We start from the raw sequence: 15,004 nt of genomic DNA on the forward strand, positions 1-15,004 counted from the left end.
GCCTGCATATTGTGCGCTGGCTAGCCTGATACCCCACGCCCCAGCTCTCCCCGCCTCGCCCTCGCAGGTCTTGACGATCCGGTGATATAGCATATCTAAGGGGACAAACCTCGTTTGCAACCCCCCTTCCCTCCTTCAATCATGATGCGCCTGTTCCGCAAGAAGCCAGCCAGCGCCGAGCCGCAGCGCGAGCTGACAGAGGAGGAGCTCAAGCGCCTCCAGCGCCGCCGCAAACTTGGCAACACCGCTACGTGGGTCATCGTGTGACACATTGCTGACAGCAGCATCTTCGCCGCTGTAAGTCGACATGAGCAGTCCACAGTCGGAAGTCGGACTAACCCCAGGGCTCTGCCATGTTCTCAGACGGCTACGCCAACGCCGTCGTCTCGCCCGTCAAGACTATCCTCACCCGCTTGTACCCCGACTGGCTTGAGGCCGACAAGTCGGAGAACGGCACCATCTTCGGCGCTGTCGGTTTCGCTGGAAGTGAGTGCAGTGCTGCACCTCCGCAGCGCTGTGGCGTCCGGCATCGGCCGTGGCGTCCGCCATGGCTTGTCACCCGGCCTGACGCCTCAGCTCGAGGGAAGAGGTCGCGCGGCTGATCTCATGCGACCCTAGATCCCGTGGCGCGTGCTGACTATCAGTGGTTGTCGGCATGCTCATGTTTGGACTTATCTCGGACAAGCTCGGCCGCAAGCCTGGAATGTTCATCACGACGGTGAATACCAGACGAGGGAGCAACCACTGACCGTCAGGCAATCATCTTCGTTTTCATGATCCTCATGGCATGTGCGGCCGGCCCCAACCCTCAGGTCCTCATGAACTGTCTTATCGCCTTCCGCTTCTTCGTCGGTATCGGCATCGGCGGCGAGTACCCCTGTGGATCAACCGCAGCGGCTGAGGCAACGGAGAACGAGGGTGTGAGCAAGAAGCGCCAACGTGAGTTCCTCCCCGCCTGCGTCCCGCCTATCATGATCCACTGACAGCCAGAGCGCTTGTTCGTCTGGGCCACTCACTTTATCATCGATGTCGGTTTCCCCGTGGCGTGGTTCGTCCCGCTCGTGCTCCTCTGGATCTTTGGCATGGACCACCTGCGCGCCGTCTGGCGTGGCTCGCTGCTGCTCGGCGCTGTGCCGCCGCTCCTCCTCACCTTCTTCCGCCTGTTTATGGACGAGCCCGAGGCGTACCAGAAGAACGCGATGAAGCACGTCAAGATCCCCTACCGCCTCATCCTCAAGCGCTACTGGCCCAAGCTCCTCGCCGTGTCCTTTTGCTGGTTCCTCTACGACTGGATCACCTACCCTTTCGGCATGTACGCGGGCGACATTACGTCGGCGGCCACTGGGCCCAACCCCACGCTGTACCAGACGCTCGGGTGGGGCTGCCTCGTCAACTTCTTCTACGTGCCCGGCGCGTTTGTCGGCGCATGGATGTCCGACTGGCTCGGGCCAAAGTACTGCATGGTGTTCGGCAGCGTCATGCAGGCTGCCTTCGGCTTTGGCCTCTCCGGTGGCTACGAGTATTTCAAGAAGCGCGTTGTCGGCTTCGCCATCGTATACGGCATTTGTAAGTCCACAGCCTCGACTGAGTTCATGTGCTGACGTGCAGTCCTCTCGTGGGGAGAGATTGGCCCGGGAAACAACCTCGGCCTCTTTGCCGCCAAGGCTGCCGGCCCCACGGCCGCGCGCGCCCAGCTGTACTCGATCGCTGCTGCGAGCGGCAAGGTCGGCGCCTTCGTAGGAACCTATATCTTCCCGCACATCGTGGCGCAGTTCGCCAAGCGGTCGAAGCTGCTCGAGCAGACCGGCATCTTCTACGTTGGCTCGGGCGTCGCGCTCCTCTCCGCAACCGTTACCTTCTTCTTCCTGCCCAACATCAAGCCAGACAACATGATCGACGAGGATCGCCTCTTCCGCGAGTATCTCATCGAGAATGGCGTCGATGTGTCCGGCATGGGCATGTTTGCCGACAAGGACGCCGAAAAGGCTCAGGACGAAACCAAGGACAAGCCGGAGTTTGACAAGGTGAATGTCGTCGAGCGCGAGTAATATTCTTGTGGGCAAAGTCGAGCCATGTACCACCCACACTGTGGAATTGCACCGAGCGCACGCGGGCGTGCCGTCCCAGTACGAGTCTCATCACTTGTAGCCGTAACAATGTATAATCTGGGACATGCAGAACTTAACGTTATCGCCACATAGTAATGTGAGTGCCTGCCTTGCAAAGTCTGCACCTACTCCTACATCACATATTTTACCACTACTCATGTACAACAGACCTCCCCCACGCTTGCACTCTAACGCTGTCCTCCATTGCCAGGGTTCAGGTGCCACCCACCGCCATATGTACCATGCCTGGGCATTTTGGTGCGTTCGCCGTCGACACGGTGGTCTCTTTGCCTACGATACTCAGCACACCCCTTGGCATTTCGTTCCTGCGAATTAGAGTCGCGCCTATCCTGAGCAAGGAGCGCCTTCCCATGCACGCGCTCGCGAACATCACGGGCGTCCCTTGCTGCCACATTTGGCGGCAACGCATATATCCGCTCGCGTTTGCTCGGATCGGCGCCGAATGCTGGCGGTCCCTTTGGACGCGACCGGTGTCTCGGGCCCGGCCCTCGATCTGGCATGGTAGGGGCTGGTGGGCGAGATGGGAGTGACAAGTCCGGGGTAGCCGGGAGCGCGGAGCGTGGGGCAATTAACGAGCCAATATCCGTGTGCTTGTTAGATTCAGGTCGAGACCCGCGACTGAATGGATCTTCTGGTGCAACAGGCACACTGGGCGAGTAACGGCGTTCGCTGGAAAGTCGCTTGCGCGGAGGCGAGAACGAAGCAGCAGAGATTGAAGATTCCGGCGCACATACAACAGGGGGCGATCGCTGCCCGATCCAGTTGGGGCGCCATGTGTCGAGCTTGCGCACACTTGCGGGCGAGGCGGATTGATGAGACTGCGCGGCCAGCTGTGACGCCAAAGAAGCCAATAAGTCGCGCGTTGCCTGAGTGGAGTGTCCTCCGACAACTGGCGAGGTCGCAGCTTGTGAATCTCGTGAGCGCTTGACATGAGGCCGGGTTTCGACCAGGGACGAGCTCTCGACCGTGCGCGAGCCGGCGATGAGAGGTAGCCTGTGAACATAATGAGGGCCCTTGAAAGCAGGCGAGCCGTCGACAGGGGTTGTGTGACTGGCAGCAGACGCTCCGTTGGCCGTGGACTTGCCGTTGGCAATGGATGTGCTGTTGGTAGTGAACGCGCCGTTACCAATGCACGAGCCATTGACTGTAGGCCAGCCGCCGACATGGGTCGTACCGCTATCAGTGCGCGCCCTCTTTGGAGGATGCGAGATGCTGACATTGGACGAGCTGTTGCGTTTGACGTTGTGGAGGTCGCTGACCATGCGTGGGCTTCTGGAAGTGTGAGGGATGCTGGCATCAAACGAGCTGTTGCTGTTGGCATTAAGCGAGCCGTTGACGATGCTTGAACTGTCGGTAGCAGACGAGCGCACTGCGATACGCGAGCTGGTGACCATGTTCGAGATCTTCATGCTGGACGCAGTGTGGAGATTAGACGAGCTGCTGAAAGTAGACGAACTTTTCACGTTGAGCGGTCTGTTGACAACGGACGAGCTGTTGACGGCAGACGAGCTGTTGACGGCAGACGAGTTGTTGACGGCAGACGAGTTGTTGACGGCAGACGAGTTTTTTCCAATGGACGAGCTGTTGACGGCGGACGAGCTTTTCACAGTGGACGAGCTGTTGACAACGCGCGGGCAATATGCGATAATGCCGGAGTTTTTCATGGCGGGCATGCCGGCGCCATTGGACGAGACCTTTGTGTGAGGCGAACAGTTGCCCATGCGCGAGTTTTTGAAAGCAGGCATGTTGGTGGCTTTAGACGAGGCATTGAGATGTGCTGAACTGTTGACGGTACGCGAGCTGTTCACGTTGAGAGAGCCACTGGTCTGCAAGGCCGCTGGCAGCTGAGAAGTCTTGGCAGCCAAGAGGCTAGATGCTGCGGCCACGTTGGGAGATGCCTTGGTCGGCAAGGCCGCTGGCAGCTGGGGAGTCTGCGAAGTCGAGAGACTGATTGCCGCGGCAGCCAGGATACCAAGGTTGATCTGAGATACGTCGCGTTGCACGTCCCGGATATGGTTCGCGAGGCATGCATGGGCAGCGCATGGGGCAGCGTCGAATCGATCAGCGACGCCTTCAACAGGAGTACAAGAGGCAGAGATGTCCTCGCGGGCACACGATGTTGGCGCCTGCGAATAGCCAAGTGGCTTAAATGGCTGCAATTTGAAGTCCAGCGGGGGATACCCTACCTCGGGCAACGCGGCGGTCATCAGTTCTAGTTCGGCGACGCGGGCAGCAAGCCTGCTGTTCTCGGTGTCGAGAGATTCGAGACGCTGCTGCATCTTGGCGTTGATCGCAAGCGCAACATCGCGCTCTAGACTGCTCTCCCAGCCTTCCTCGCCGCCTACAATGCCCGCCGTGTCGTCCGGGGCGGGCGCCTGCTTGGGAATGACGGCCGACATCAACCTCTGAGATCGCCCTGGCTGGCGCGCCTTCTTTAAGACCTGTCGATGGTCGTGTGTGCCCGCAGTGCCCGCATCTGCGGCCAGCGTGACCGCGAGTTCACGAACACGTCGGGTATCGGGGAATCAAGACTGGGTGTAAAGAGCTCGGCGATGGATGTACCGGCCTGTAAGCGACCCCGAGGGCAGAGCCGTGGAAGGCTAGAGGTGTGGAGATGTCGGGAGTAGCGCGGTGGCTTGTCTGAGTGGCTTTGTTGACAATCTTTCGAGAAAGTAGACGCGCTCAGCGCGATCGAGCTTGGTCCCAGCCACGTGCACCCTATTTGCTGCCGTCATCGCATCACGTGCAGCGCGTCTGACAAACCACGCGTGCACGCGGACGGATAAGTAGGCAGCTAGGCAGTGGGCCAGTGGGCAATGTTTGCATCTGCGTAGACCGCGTACATAACAATCACCAAGGGCACTGGCCTTGGCATCGACGCATCGGCGAAACGGTGATGACAGCGGGTACACGACTCAATTGAGTTTCGGCAGATACCGGAGTCTTGCTGATGACCGTCCCTATTGCCTTGAGTTCCTACGTCACGAAAATGTCTCAGGAAGCGATACAGACGCGTCCTCATTCCTACGTCGTACGCGAGCACGCGTGAAAAGACTCACGAATGACCGTGCATGTGAATGCGATCGCGCCAAGAGATCGATCCCTGCATGGCAGTTGTGGCCTTCAACGTCCCCCACCGCGGCCGCAGATCGGCCGTGATACTGAATACCTTCTAAAGGATCAACTTCGCTGTGTAGGGTCTGCAACGCTGCTGGAAAGATCTATCAGAGATTCAGAGCAGGGGAAGACTGACCTTTACTGATCTCTTCGAGAAACATATCACACCCCATCATTCTCCTCCCAGCTCCGGACGTCCGACCACCACTCTCTTCATTTTGTTCTCAAACCAACAAGCCCGTCAGCAGACCGAGTCCACTCAATACACTCTCCTCGCCCCGTCTGATTTAACAAGCACGCATCATGTCCTCTGCCAGTGCAATCCCCGTCGCAACATGGGTCCCGACGCCGAGCCTCGCCCCCATGGTTCAGGCCAACGATCCCCGCTGCAACTCCTACCCACCTCCCTACACGGTCGATCGCGTAACACCAAAGTGGGAGGGCTCGTACGATGGAGTGATCTGCACGACGTACAACACCTCATACACCTTCCCGTGCTGCCAGCACCTGGGCGGCGAGGCGCGCACATGGTGCGGCCGCGTGCAGTGTCTGCTTGAGGGAACGAGAATCGACGATTGGAGCACGTGCGTCGGCCAACTTATGGCCGAGACTGGCGGCCAAGCAGTCGGGCTCGCTTGTGATCGGCCCAACCTCCAGGGAAGCGCAAGCGGTGCCATGTTCAATGCAAAGGTTGGAGCTGCGAGTCTGGTCGTGCTCGCGACAGCGACGCTGACGTTCCAGTGGGGGTAAGCCAGGCGGCAGCGCACATATTGCGTTTGAATCCGATACTGGCATTGGCTAGCTCGAGGAAAGTGTTCCTTTTTGTACTGATTTTGATTGCTCGGCTTGTTAGGAGAATGTTTGTTGCAAGATTGCGTCGCCCATGCGAAAGACAAGATTGGATGGTTGGACCAAATCGAGATTGCGGGCTGCCCCACTTTGTCACGGTCGTCTGCATGATGATGACTGCCCCACTTCTATTCCACTGGATTGCCATTCCATCGCACAAAAGACTCCATCATGCTGCAAGCTAGCCACGGCGCGCAGGTAGCTGAAATCGTAATCTGACTTCTAAGAGAGTGAAATATTCCATCAGAGGCGCGCTGTGGGAGGGCACGCTGTCAGATATTGTGGACGAGTCCCTCTGCCAAAAGTCACTCCCCACTCCCCTTCTCAGCTTCTCAAGCCGAACGCATTCCTCCCCTCTCCCATCCCCAATCATACTCCCGCACATGCCGTGCCCCTGCGCCCATTATCAGCGCCCATAAGGCCAAGATAATGCTCCTGCAGATGCTGGAAATGCTCGATGCGCTTATTTGCACGAGCGCTCTGGCGCTGCCATCCGAGGGTATTCCGCTCGCCGCCGAACGAGAAGCGTCGAGTGCAAGCCCCAGGACCTGGTGCAAGCCAACTACTACGGAAGGTGGCCGAGCCCTCACCCCCACGGGCCGCAAAGGACCGACCAGAATGGCGGCTCTGTTCGAGCGCGGCGCCGCCGTATGCTAGAACCCAGTCGTGCTCCGTGATCCGATCCTGGCAGATGGATATCCGTTCGCGGACGTGGGCGTAAGGATCGTTGTGCTCCTCCCAGAGCCGGGGCGACTCGTGTGGGGCGGGCGCGGGCGTGGGGGTGAGATTTGATGTGCGAGGAGCGGAAGCGAGACGCACGACTAGCGGCGGGATCGGCGATGAGCGCCACACGCGCACGCGATGAGACGCGCCGTGCGAGAGCGTGAGCGTGAGCGTGCTCCTGCGGGCTAGGCGGCTGCACGACGTTGGGTCGAGTGCTCCCCCTAGAGATGCAGCCGACACATCGTCGCCCCTCAGCAGAGGCGGATGCTTGACGGGAGGCGTGAGTGTTGAGGTTTCTGAGGGGGCTTCCGCGGTTGGGTAGTCCATGCCGCGTGATTCGCTATGTGGACTGCGACGGGAGGGGCCGGCTGCGGCCTCAGAAGGGTTATGTGGGGCCTCGGGCATCTGGATAAGCTCAACTCAACAGGTTTGCTAACTCACGACTCGCTGTGGGGCGCTCTTATGGAGACGAAGAACGCCGAGCTCCGCACGGTGCGGAAACATTCCCGTCACACTTCCTTGCGGCGACGGCGGGGGGGCGTCGAGCCCCAGGGGCTGGTCGGCGTACAGCAGCGCAGGGCCGAGCTGGTAATTGACGTAGTCGTCCCATGCAAACGGAGCACCTGGCATGTTTGAGGTAACAGGGGAGTCAGCAACCCAGGGTGTCCTGGAGAAAGTATCAAGTCAGCGCAAGTGTCGCGAAGGTGGAGAGTGCATCGCAAAGTTTCATCTCCTTAATTGCTCATGGCGGCTATGTGGGTAAGTGGCAAGATGCAGACGGGGAGTGCGGGGGTCGTGCGGGGGTCCGAGATGTCATGAATGGGTGTTTCTGTCGCTGCGAATGAACACATAGAGGGCCGATGGGCACGGAGAAGCAGGTCACCCGATACAGGGGCGCCATCATGCAGATGCTAGGCCGAAGGTTGGCCCGTCCGCGCCGGACGTTAGAGGGTGTATTCCTGACGGCTTGTCTGATGGACATGCGCTGTTAGTGCTGATGTGGGCCGTGAGAGTGATAGCGGTGCTCAGACGTATGGTCAGCATTGTGGGACCCAACTCACTGGTCCACTCAACGAAAAAGGCTGCTCAAAGGCATGAATGACCAGGGGCACCGACCTCGATTTTCGACATATAATTGTTTCCAAGTCCCATCCAACATCATGTCTGTCATCGGATGTCTGCAGCTCAGACATCAATGATGGCGTAGTGGCGAGAGACATCGATGGCGCACACAGTTCGGTCCCGAAACTCCACAGGTGTCGAATCGAATCAAAAACGAGTCCGTCAGTGAAGAACCCGACCTCGTCCGAGGTCTTGAATCACTTCTGGTCTATGATCGTGTGTACAGAACAACTCGTACTCGGAGCCCTCGACAGAAACCTTCCCCTCAGTCTTCGCCACCCTGCTGGGGGACACCTATTCTGCATCTCTGTCATGCCTAGGAGAGGCCCAAGATTGGGGCAACCCTCGAAGAAACAGTGAGATAACAAGGATAACAGAATCAACACAGGTGACTGGTTGGCCTCCAAGTCTATATAGGAAACCTATGGACAGAGGCCTGAGCGGTTGGCCAAATGTCAGGCAGTGTGACGATCCGAAGGACAATGATCACTGAGCACTGACTACACATGTCAACCACGTAGTATCCATCACAGGATAACCACGCATCATGATCGCAGGATGCTCCACAACTCATAATGGCATTGGTACCGATCGGTACCTATGTTGGTACCATTCACTTTGTATCATCACATATACGGTGACGTCTAGAACCACTTTTCCCTCAACTCTGGATACTCATGGTATTCTCACCCCATCGTAGTATCATAGCTTTATTGCACACATCTATCACTGATATCGACTTTGAGTCATCAGGGTGGTGGAGCTTCATCTGGTGTGCAGACACCTTTGTGCTCACCACTCCCCAGCCTCCGCCTTTCCGTACAACGCAGGGTCTGACATCCTGCCAGTTTGGCGCCTCACACGCCCAACTCACCATCTTAGTTCACTGATCCGCCCCATTCAGTCCTCTGCTCAACAACACAAGCGTTCATAAATACCCAAAGGGAATGACGATACACATACGACTGAGCACATGCTCGAGTGAGAGATGGGACATTCGACAGAATGTCCCATGTGGGGGCACTACAAAGCACAGGAGACGGAGAAAGAGAGTCGCGCAACAGTGGATCGGGTCGTGTGCGGTTCCTAGACAGTTGGCCTCGGGATCACCGGCAGCGGACGCGGTGGCATGTGGCAGAGTGGGGCGCGACCACCGTACTCGTCGAGGTACTTTCGTACCTTGTTGGGATAGTCAGGATTCTCATTCGCCCAGCGGTCGAGCTCCTCATCGACCCGAGTGCGCGCACTCGCATCCGTACCGACACTCCCCCGGACAAGCCGCGCATTGTTCCCGCCATAGGTGTGCAAGTCCTCAATGACGGGAGCGTACGGGCCGAACTCGAGTCCGTTCATAAACTCCAGCTCAGGCAGATCTGGCACGTCAGGCATGTCCACCCCGGCGTCAAAGTGGGTCATGGTGCAGCGCAAGCAAAAAAGCGCTAAGCGACGCGCCTCGTGCAGCGAAGGAAGCGACGTGCCGTGGACGTAAGGCCTCAGCATCTCGGTCAACTGGCGTCAGAGTGCGGCCTCAAACCTAAAGGGATGCTCACGGCGTTGTAGGCGACCGCAATGTCTGCCTCACGGTGTGCCATCCACACATCGATGGGCAAAAGCGGAGAGCCCCTCAAAAGGATGTGGTCGTTCTCGTACGAGCTCCTGAGCGATCAGCGCCGGCAGTAAGAGAAAGCAGTGCGAGAAGAATGCTGCACACGTACATTTGCATGACGCGGTCGGCGACCGCAAGGGTTACGGTGAGCGACCAGACGTTGTTCCAGTTGCCAGTGTCGAACGCGCCGTGGATGGCGATACTGGCTTTCTTGGGCGCCCAAACGCACTGCATCCACAAGCTTGTGTAAGTGTCGCACAGAGGAATGTCAAAGTCTGCTGTGGTCCACTCGTCGCGCAAAGGAGACTCTGGAAGCTGGGGCTGTGCGGCGAGCATTTCGTTGTGGATACGTTTCACGATAGTGATGCGTTCTTCAAGGGGAAGACGGGCAAACCGGAGAGCTGGGGAATCCCAAGGGGCAGCGAGACATGGCGGCTTGCGCGGCATATCGTAAGAGATGGGAGCGGTGTGGTTTTAGAGACCAGAGGTGGATGTTTAAGAAGCAGGAGGATGGGGAGAAAGGAGTGAGAGAGAATAATTAGGATGAAGAGACGGATAGGTTGAGAGACATGTGGATGAAACTAGGTGGAGGGGATCGCGTCAAGGTGAGTCAACATCCAACAACCGCGGTTATCACAACGCAAGTAACTGAATGTGGCGATGTCATGGCGCCACCTTCAGTACCAGCGACATCGACCATGTGACTGGCACACAGTCTACACGAAGTGTCACATACATGCGGAACCAGTTCATCGAGTGATTCATTGTTAGTACTTGCACACGGTACAATACATCCGTAAGGCTCATCGTATATATAGTGCTGTCATTCCTCAGTAATGACCAACATATGTATTTTTCAGTCTCTTAGACTTGCCTGTTGACAACAACATCAATGACTGCCAGACTCAGGTACCTCACCCCACCGGGTGTAGTCTCTCGCCACGACAGGCGAGAAACAGTGTGCCGGATGTCACAAGGGCGAGCTTTATAGTCAGCACGCAGGTCAAGAGCTCATGTAGACTGAGACATAGAGTTCGCAATGGGCATCCGCTGCCGCGCTGACTCGATTCATGGCTCAGATTGTTCCGACACAAGGTCATGCGCCCAGGTTGCTCTACGAAGATGGCTATCACCGGCACAGTTTCCTGCTTCCATCCGAGGTGACAGACTAGTCTTTGTGTGTCGGGTCATAAGTGTGTTGTGATGCCTCGCAACGTCCGAGGAACGGCGCAGATGGCAGTTGGCGGCGACCAGCAACAAATGGGCCAGGCCAAAACAAACAGAGCATACATGAAAACATTCCGCGGAGTCACTTGGGTCCGCAGTCTTCGTCTCGCAACTCCACTCGTCCGAGCTGGCCACCGTCTCACTCCAACTCATATGTCTTCCAGCATGCTCGACCACTCGGCCTATCCCGACATCCTCGACGCCATCTTTGCTTACGCAGACCTCTGCGCTCTGCTGGCACTGCGCGCCGCATCGCGCAGCTTTCGGGATAGGGTCGATGCCGTTCTAGCTCAGCATCTCGTCTTCCGTGACAACAGTATCTCCCCCGTCCACAGCAAAGGATGGCACCCGGCGTTCATTTGCCTCGCCTCACAGGTTCCGCTCGGTCATCTTGACCACTTTCTCGACCGCCTGCAGCTCGTCGCTGCCCACACTCTCACCCTCGACATCGACGCACGCCCCGACTTCACAGCCTACCCCGCTCTCGTCTCTGGCGATCTCAGATTCCCCGCCTTGCGCACTCTCCGCTTGCGCCCTACTTCGCCAGAATACCATCTGAATGCGCTTCCTCTATCTCAATCCGCAGACACCGTGATTGTGCGCACGCCGTGGCCGCCGCACCCCTCACTTGGCTTCCCTATCTCGGAGCCCGCAAGCCTCGTCTCATCAGTCAGGCGACTAGTATACAACGTGGACGCAAGCCAGCCGTTCTTCCCCTTACTGCTACAGCGAGCCCTCACCACGAACGAGCTCGAAGAGCTCGTCGTCATCTTTCTTTCGCCTGCATCGCCGATCATTGACGGGCGCGACCGCGCGCTTCTCCGAACAATGATCACCACGGCTCTTGAAGCCGCCGCCCCAGATCCAGATCTCGACGAACGGCGGCCTGTCCGCACCACCTTCGTCAACATCGCCCAGATGCCGGCTGACTGCATCCCCATCCCGTCCTCTGAATTCGACGACTACGTCACTGTTGACGTGGACGGCGTCCTCGCCCCGGGCTTCGGCATGAGGCTTCCCCCCCTCGACTTCCGGACATGGAAACGCGACGAGCCCAACGGCTTCCACCCTCTCGAGCGATATGTGCGCGCGACTCTCGGCCCCGAGCTGGGCATGGAACTGTACGATCGGGTGCAGTTCTGCACCATGGCCGAGTACCGCGCCAGTGTGGGGCCCGAAGCGTTTGCCGCACAAGTTGAGTGGACGGAGCGGTGATCTGGGCGTTGTCTCCATGTTTATGCGTATTTGGCTCTGCGAGGCGTCGCAGGCAGGGCAGGTTGTGATCTCGGAAGCACAGCCTTTGCAGGGCACATTTCCGGTCTTCTGTAGTGCATGTCGAGTGTACATTGCTTCATTGCTCTGTATCTCCCACCGGTTGTGCGGCCGCAAGGCCGCATGTGAGCGATCTATGTGCGTCTGCAGCAGCCGACCAGGACATGAGAACCGGGGGCGGACATGTCGATGTCGGTAACCAGAATCCGATAGCGGCTATATCCGAACTCGACCCGGCTCTGTTACCAAGCCCACCATCAATTCCAGCAACTCGGCTCAGCACTTCGACTCGGCTCATATCTTTCGAATACTTCAACGTACACGCCGCGTCTGATTCCCCAGCCCTCTCTCGCGATGATCAAGATCGAGCGCCTGACATCCACTACGTCTCCGGCGTTCCAGGAAGCCGCGAGGGTCGTCCACGACGCCTTTGAGCCCGGGTACATCGCGCAGGCGATGAGCCCGCGCGGCGAGCACCCCGACTTCCACACGACACGATACACGAACATCGTGCGGCATGGGGTCATGGACCTCGAAGCGTACACAGCAACTACGGAGGAGGGCACAGTGCAGGCCATCATGATCGTCGCGCCGCCCGGCACGCCAGATCCGACGTGAGTTCAACGGGCCGTTGTGGAGACGAGTGCACACACTGGCACTCTGTGGTGACTTCCCACACGCTGACGCTCAGGCCGAACCAAAACACGGCCGAGTTTAGCGCGTTCGTCGCGTCCCTCCCGCCGGTTATTAGGGAGGGGTACGAGGCGATGCACAAGTCCGAGCACGGGCTGCAGATGCGTGCGTTCCCCGATAACAGTGACATCTACTGGATCGGGTTCCTCGCCACGTCGCCCAAGGCGCAAGGGCGCGGGCTGGCGAAAGCGCTCCTCGCACAGGTGCGGCAGCGGGCCGCAAGCGAGGGCAAGATCGTGGCGCTGCTCACGCAGACCAAGGAGAATGTGAGTGGCTGTGGGGTGGTGGGATAAGCAAGGGAGCTTTTCCTCATGAGATCTTGGCCACGGAGGCGGCTGTGAGCCGACACCAGCCCCGACATCTCGGATCTCAGATCTGCTGTGACAGCACCGCTGGCCACCTACACGGCGCGACAGCACGCTCACGCCAGGTCACGTTCTACGAGAAACTCGGGTTCGTGGTCAAGGACACGATCACTGGGCCGGTGCGAGACACCACGATCCAGTACTGGGCTCTCACATGGACGCCGCCGGCAAACTAGGCGCCCCCGCCTGCTCATGTATAGAGAGCTAGAGATGATGATGCAGTTCTTGATCTCTTGATCGATCTGACCTTGGGCGTGGCCGGATGTGGGTGCCTGACGTCACGGTGCAGTGCGAGTGATCGGCGGAATGAGCGGGAGGAGCATCTGCCCTTGACGACGCGACTCACCTTGCCACCGCGCGTCGAGCTTCACACGCTTCACTCATCTCATCTCTTTCTTTCTTATATCAACCATGTCAGACTACGAAGACGGAGACACCACCTCCGCCACCATGCAGAAGCGTCTCGCAGTCCCAAAGTATCCCGACCAGGTCATCATGCCGCGGCCGCCCATCCCGCCCCCGCCCATGAGCCACACCACGCTGCGGCAGGTGTGCGACAAGCTGCTCAACGCCGAGTCGTTCAGCGTCACCAAAAGCCCTTCTGTGTGTCCGGTCGGCGCGGGCCCGAACGAGCTCTACACCGTCAAGCCGTACTGGTGGAACGAGGGCGGGCAGTGGGTGCGCCGCGACGGGCACAAGAATCCAGGTGAGTCGCTTGTCTCCGTCTTCCTTGCCTCGCTCATCGCCCGTCAGACTCCAAGCTGCCCCAGTCGCAGAACCAGCTGCATGAGGCCGCACGCGCGATCCAGGCTCTCGCGTTCGGCGCTACATGCCTGCCCCAGGCCGAGGCGTATACCGCCAAGGCCAACCAGCTTCTCCATGCCTTCTTCCTCGACCCGGCCACCCGCATGGTCCCCGAGGTCAACTACTCGCAGTGCATCCCCGGACAGGGGGGCGACAAGGCGTTCGCCATCGCGCTGCGCTACATCATCCTCGTGGACCAGGCGCTCACTGTGCTCCAGATGCCGCCCGACATTGCGGAAGGCATGCGCCAGTGGCTGTCCGCCCAGGCCGAGTGGATGGCCGAGGGCGAGCAGGGAAAGAGCGCGCGCGGAAGCGCCAACAACATCACCTTGTGGTACCACGCGATCGTGAGCGTTACTATGGCTTTGGCTCTCAGGCTGGCACACACAGATCGCTGACTGTAGTACGCGTCGCACCTCTCCGTCATCGACCCCGGCAACGTGGCCGCGTACGTCCAGCAAACGCTGGCGGGCGAGCACAAAGACCCCGCGCAGTTTTTCGCGCCCGAGCTCCAGCGCACCCGCCGGCGGCACTACACGCTGTTCTCGCTCGAGGCGCTGTTCGTGATTGCTGGCGCGGCGGGCGTGCCCGACGCCAACGTGCAGCAGTGGCTCGCGAACCTCGTGGCGTACGCCAAGACGGTGACGTGCGGCGACATCGAGGTCGACATCGACGCCGACCAGCGCTTCAATGCCAAGGTCGCGTACTTTGACCGCCAGTTGCAGCGGTGGGCGGGCCAGCCTGTGCCCGAGTGCGACCCGGACGGGTCGGGGTGGGTTGGCGGCTGGAACCAGCGCTCCAAGCTGGTGTGGCAGATGGTGTAGTAGTAAACAGATCCACTGCATACATGGACAGCGTGGACGTGGCAGAGGTGGTGCGGGTATGACGTTGCTGACGTGCTCGGTGGTGAGGCGTGCTCGCGCTCATAGATGCCGAGACGCCGGCATGCCGTAGTCGGGGCTGCAGGCTTGGAGCGTGCTAAGCATTGGAAGTGCATATCAGCAACAACTTGCTCGACCACGCATGGAGCGTCGCCGCACGTCACAGACGGAGATTACTCAGACTTGTCGGCCACGAAATAGCCGAACCGGTCACAT

The 15,004-nt window shown here is 59.0% G+C and overlaps 8 protein-coding genes across 8 annotated transcripts, besides 1 other annotated feature; 5 read left to right on the forward strand and 3 right to left on the reverse strand.

Annotated features, from left to right (window-relative positions):
• Positions 1-141: 141 nt before the first annotated feature.
• On the forward strand, positions 142-2,048 carry COLE_04541 (uncharacterized protein; the record flags this gene model as incomplete). The annotated part of the gene is made up of 6 exons (XM_065626357.1): positions 142-261; positions 345-486; positions 645-718; positions 756-939; positions 991-1,566; positions 1,609-2,048. The coding sequence occupies 6 exons, from the start codon at positions 142-144 to the stop codon at positions 2,046-2,048; spliced, it is 1,536 nt and encodes a 511-aa protein (XP_065482298.1).
• A 248-nt stretch (positions 2,049-2,296) lies between these two features.
• Positions 2,297-4,528, reverse strand: COLE_04542 (uncharacterized protein; the record flags this gene model as incomplete). The annotated part of the gene is made up of 1 exon (XM_018422296.2): positions 2,297-4,528. The coding sequence occupies one exon, from the start codon at positions 4,526-4,528 to the stop codon at positions 2,297-2,299; it is 2,232 nt and encodes a 743-aa protein (XP_018281123.1).
• Positions 4,529-5,549: 1,021 nt separating this feature from the next.
• On the forward strand, positions 5,550-5,996 carry COLE_04543 (uncharacterized protein; the record flags this gene model as incomplete). The annotated part of the gene is made up of 1 exon (XM_018422297.2): positions 5,550-5,996. One exon carries the CDS (start codon positions 5,550-5,552, stop codon positions 5,994-5,996), a length of 447 nt encoding a protein of 148 aa, XP_018281124.1.
• A 468-nt stretch (positions 5,997-6,464) lies between these two features.
• On the reverse strand, positions 6,465-7,448 carry COLE_04544 (uncharacterized protein; the record flags this gene model as incomplete). Its single annotated transcript, XM_018425173.1, has 3 exons — positions 6,465-6,643; positions 6,686-7,223; positions 7,260-7,448. 3 exons carry the CDS (start codon positions 7,446-7,448, stop codon positions 6,465-6,467), a joined length of 906 nt encoding a protein of 301 aa, XP_018281125.1.
• Positions 7,449-8,426: 978 nt separating this feature from the next.
• Positions 8,427-8,489: a sequence feature (Short protein (COLE_04545, TXT07621.1) was converted to a misc_feature.).
• A 537-nt stretch (positions 8,490-9,026) lies between these two features.
• Positions 9,027-9,993, reverse strand: COLE_04546 (uncharacterized protein; the record flags this gene model as incomplete). Its single annotated transcript, XM_018422298.2, has 3 exons — positions 9,027-9,449; positions 9,491-9,596; positions 9,656-9,993. 3 exons carry the CDS (start codon positions 9,991-9,993, stop codon positions 9,027-9,029), a joined length of 867 nt encoding a protein of 288 aa, XP_018281126.1.
• A 945-nt stretch (positions 9,994-10,938) lies between these two features.
• Positions 10,939-11,988, forward strand: COLE_04547 (uncharacterized protein; the record flags this gene model as incomplete). Its single annotated transcript, XM_018425174.1, has 1 exon — positions 10,939-11,988. The coding sequence occupies one exon, from the start codon at positions 10,939-10,941 to the stop codon at positions 11,986-11,988; it is 1,050 nt and encodes a 349-aa protein (XP_018281127.1).
• Positions 11,989-12,399: 411 nt separating this feature from the next.
• COLE_04548 (uncharacterized protein) lies at positions 12,400-13,279 on the forward strand (the record flags this gene model as incomplete). The annotated part of the gene is made up of 3 exons (XM_018422299.2): positions 12,400-12,659; positions 12,737-13,004; positions 13,169-13,279. 3 exons carry the CDS (start codon positions 12,400-12,402, stop codon positions 13,277-13,279), a joined length of 639 nt encoding a protein of 212 aa, XP_018281128.1.
• A 235-nt stretch (positions 13,280-13,514) lies between these two features.
• Positions 13,515-14,731, forward strand: COLE_04549 (uncharacterized protein; the record flags this gene model as incomplete). Its single annotated transcript, XM_018422300.2, has 3 exons — positions 13,515-13,809; positions 13,857-14,254; positions 14,312-14,731. The coding sequence occupies 3 exons, from the start codon at positions 13,515-13,517 to the stop codon at positions 14,729-14,731; spliced, it is 1,113 nt and encodes a 370-aa protein (XP_018281129.1).
• Positions 14,732-15,004: the final 273 nt, after the last annotated feature.

This window comes from Cutaneotrichosporon oleaginosum, assembly GCF_008065305.1.
Source record: "Cutaneotrichosporon oleaginosum strain ATCC 20508 chromosome Unknown ATCC20508_contig04, whole genome shotgun sequence".
In the NCBI taxonomy this organism is placed as follows: Eukaryota; Fungi; Basidiomycota; class Tremellomycetes; order Trichosporonales; family Trichosporonaceae; genus Cutaneotrichosporon; species Cutaneotrichosporon oleaginosum.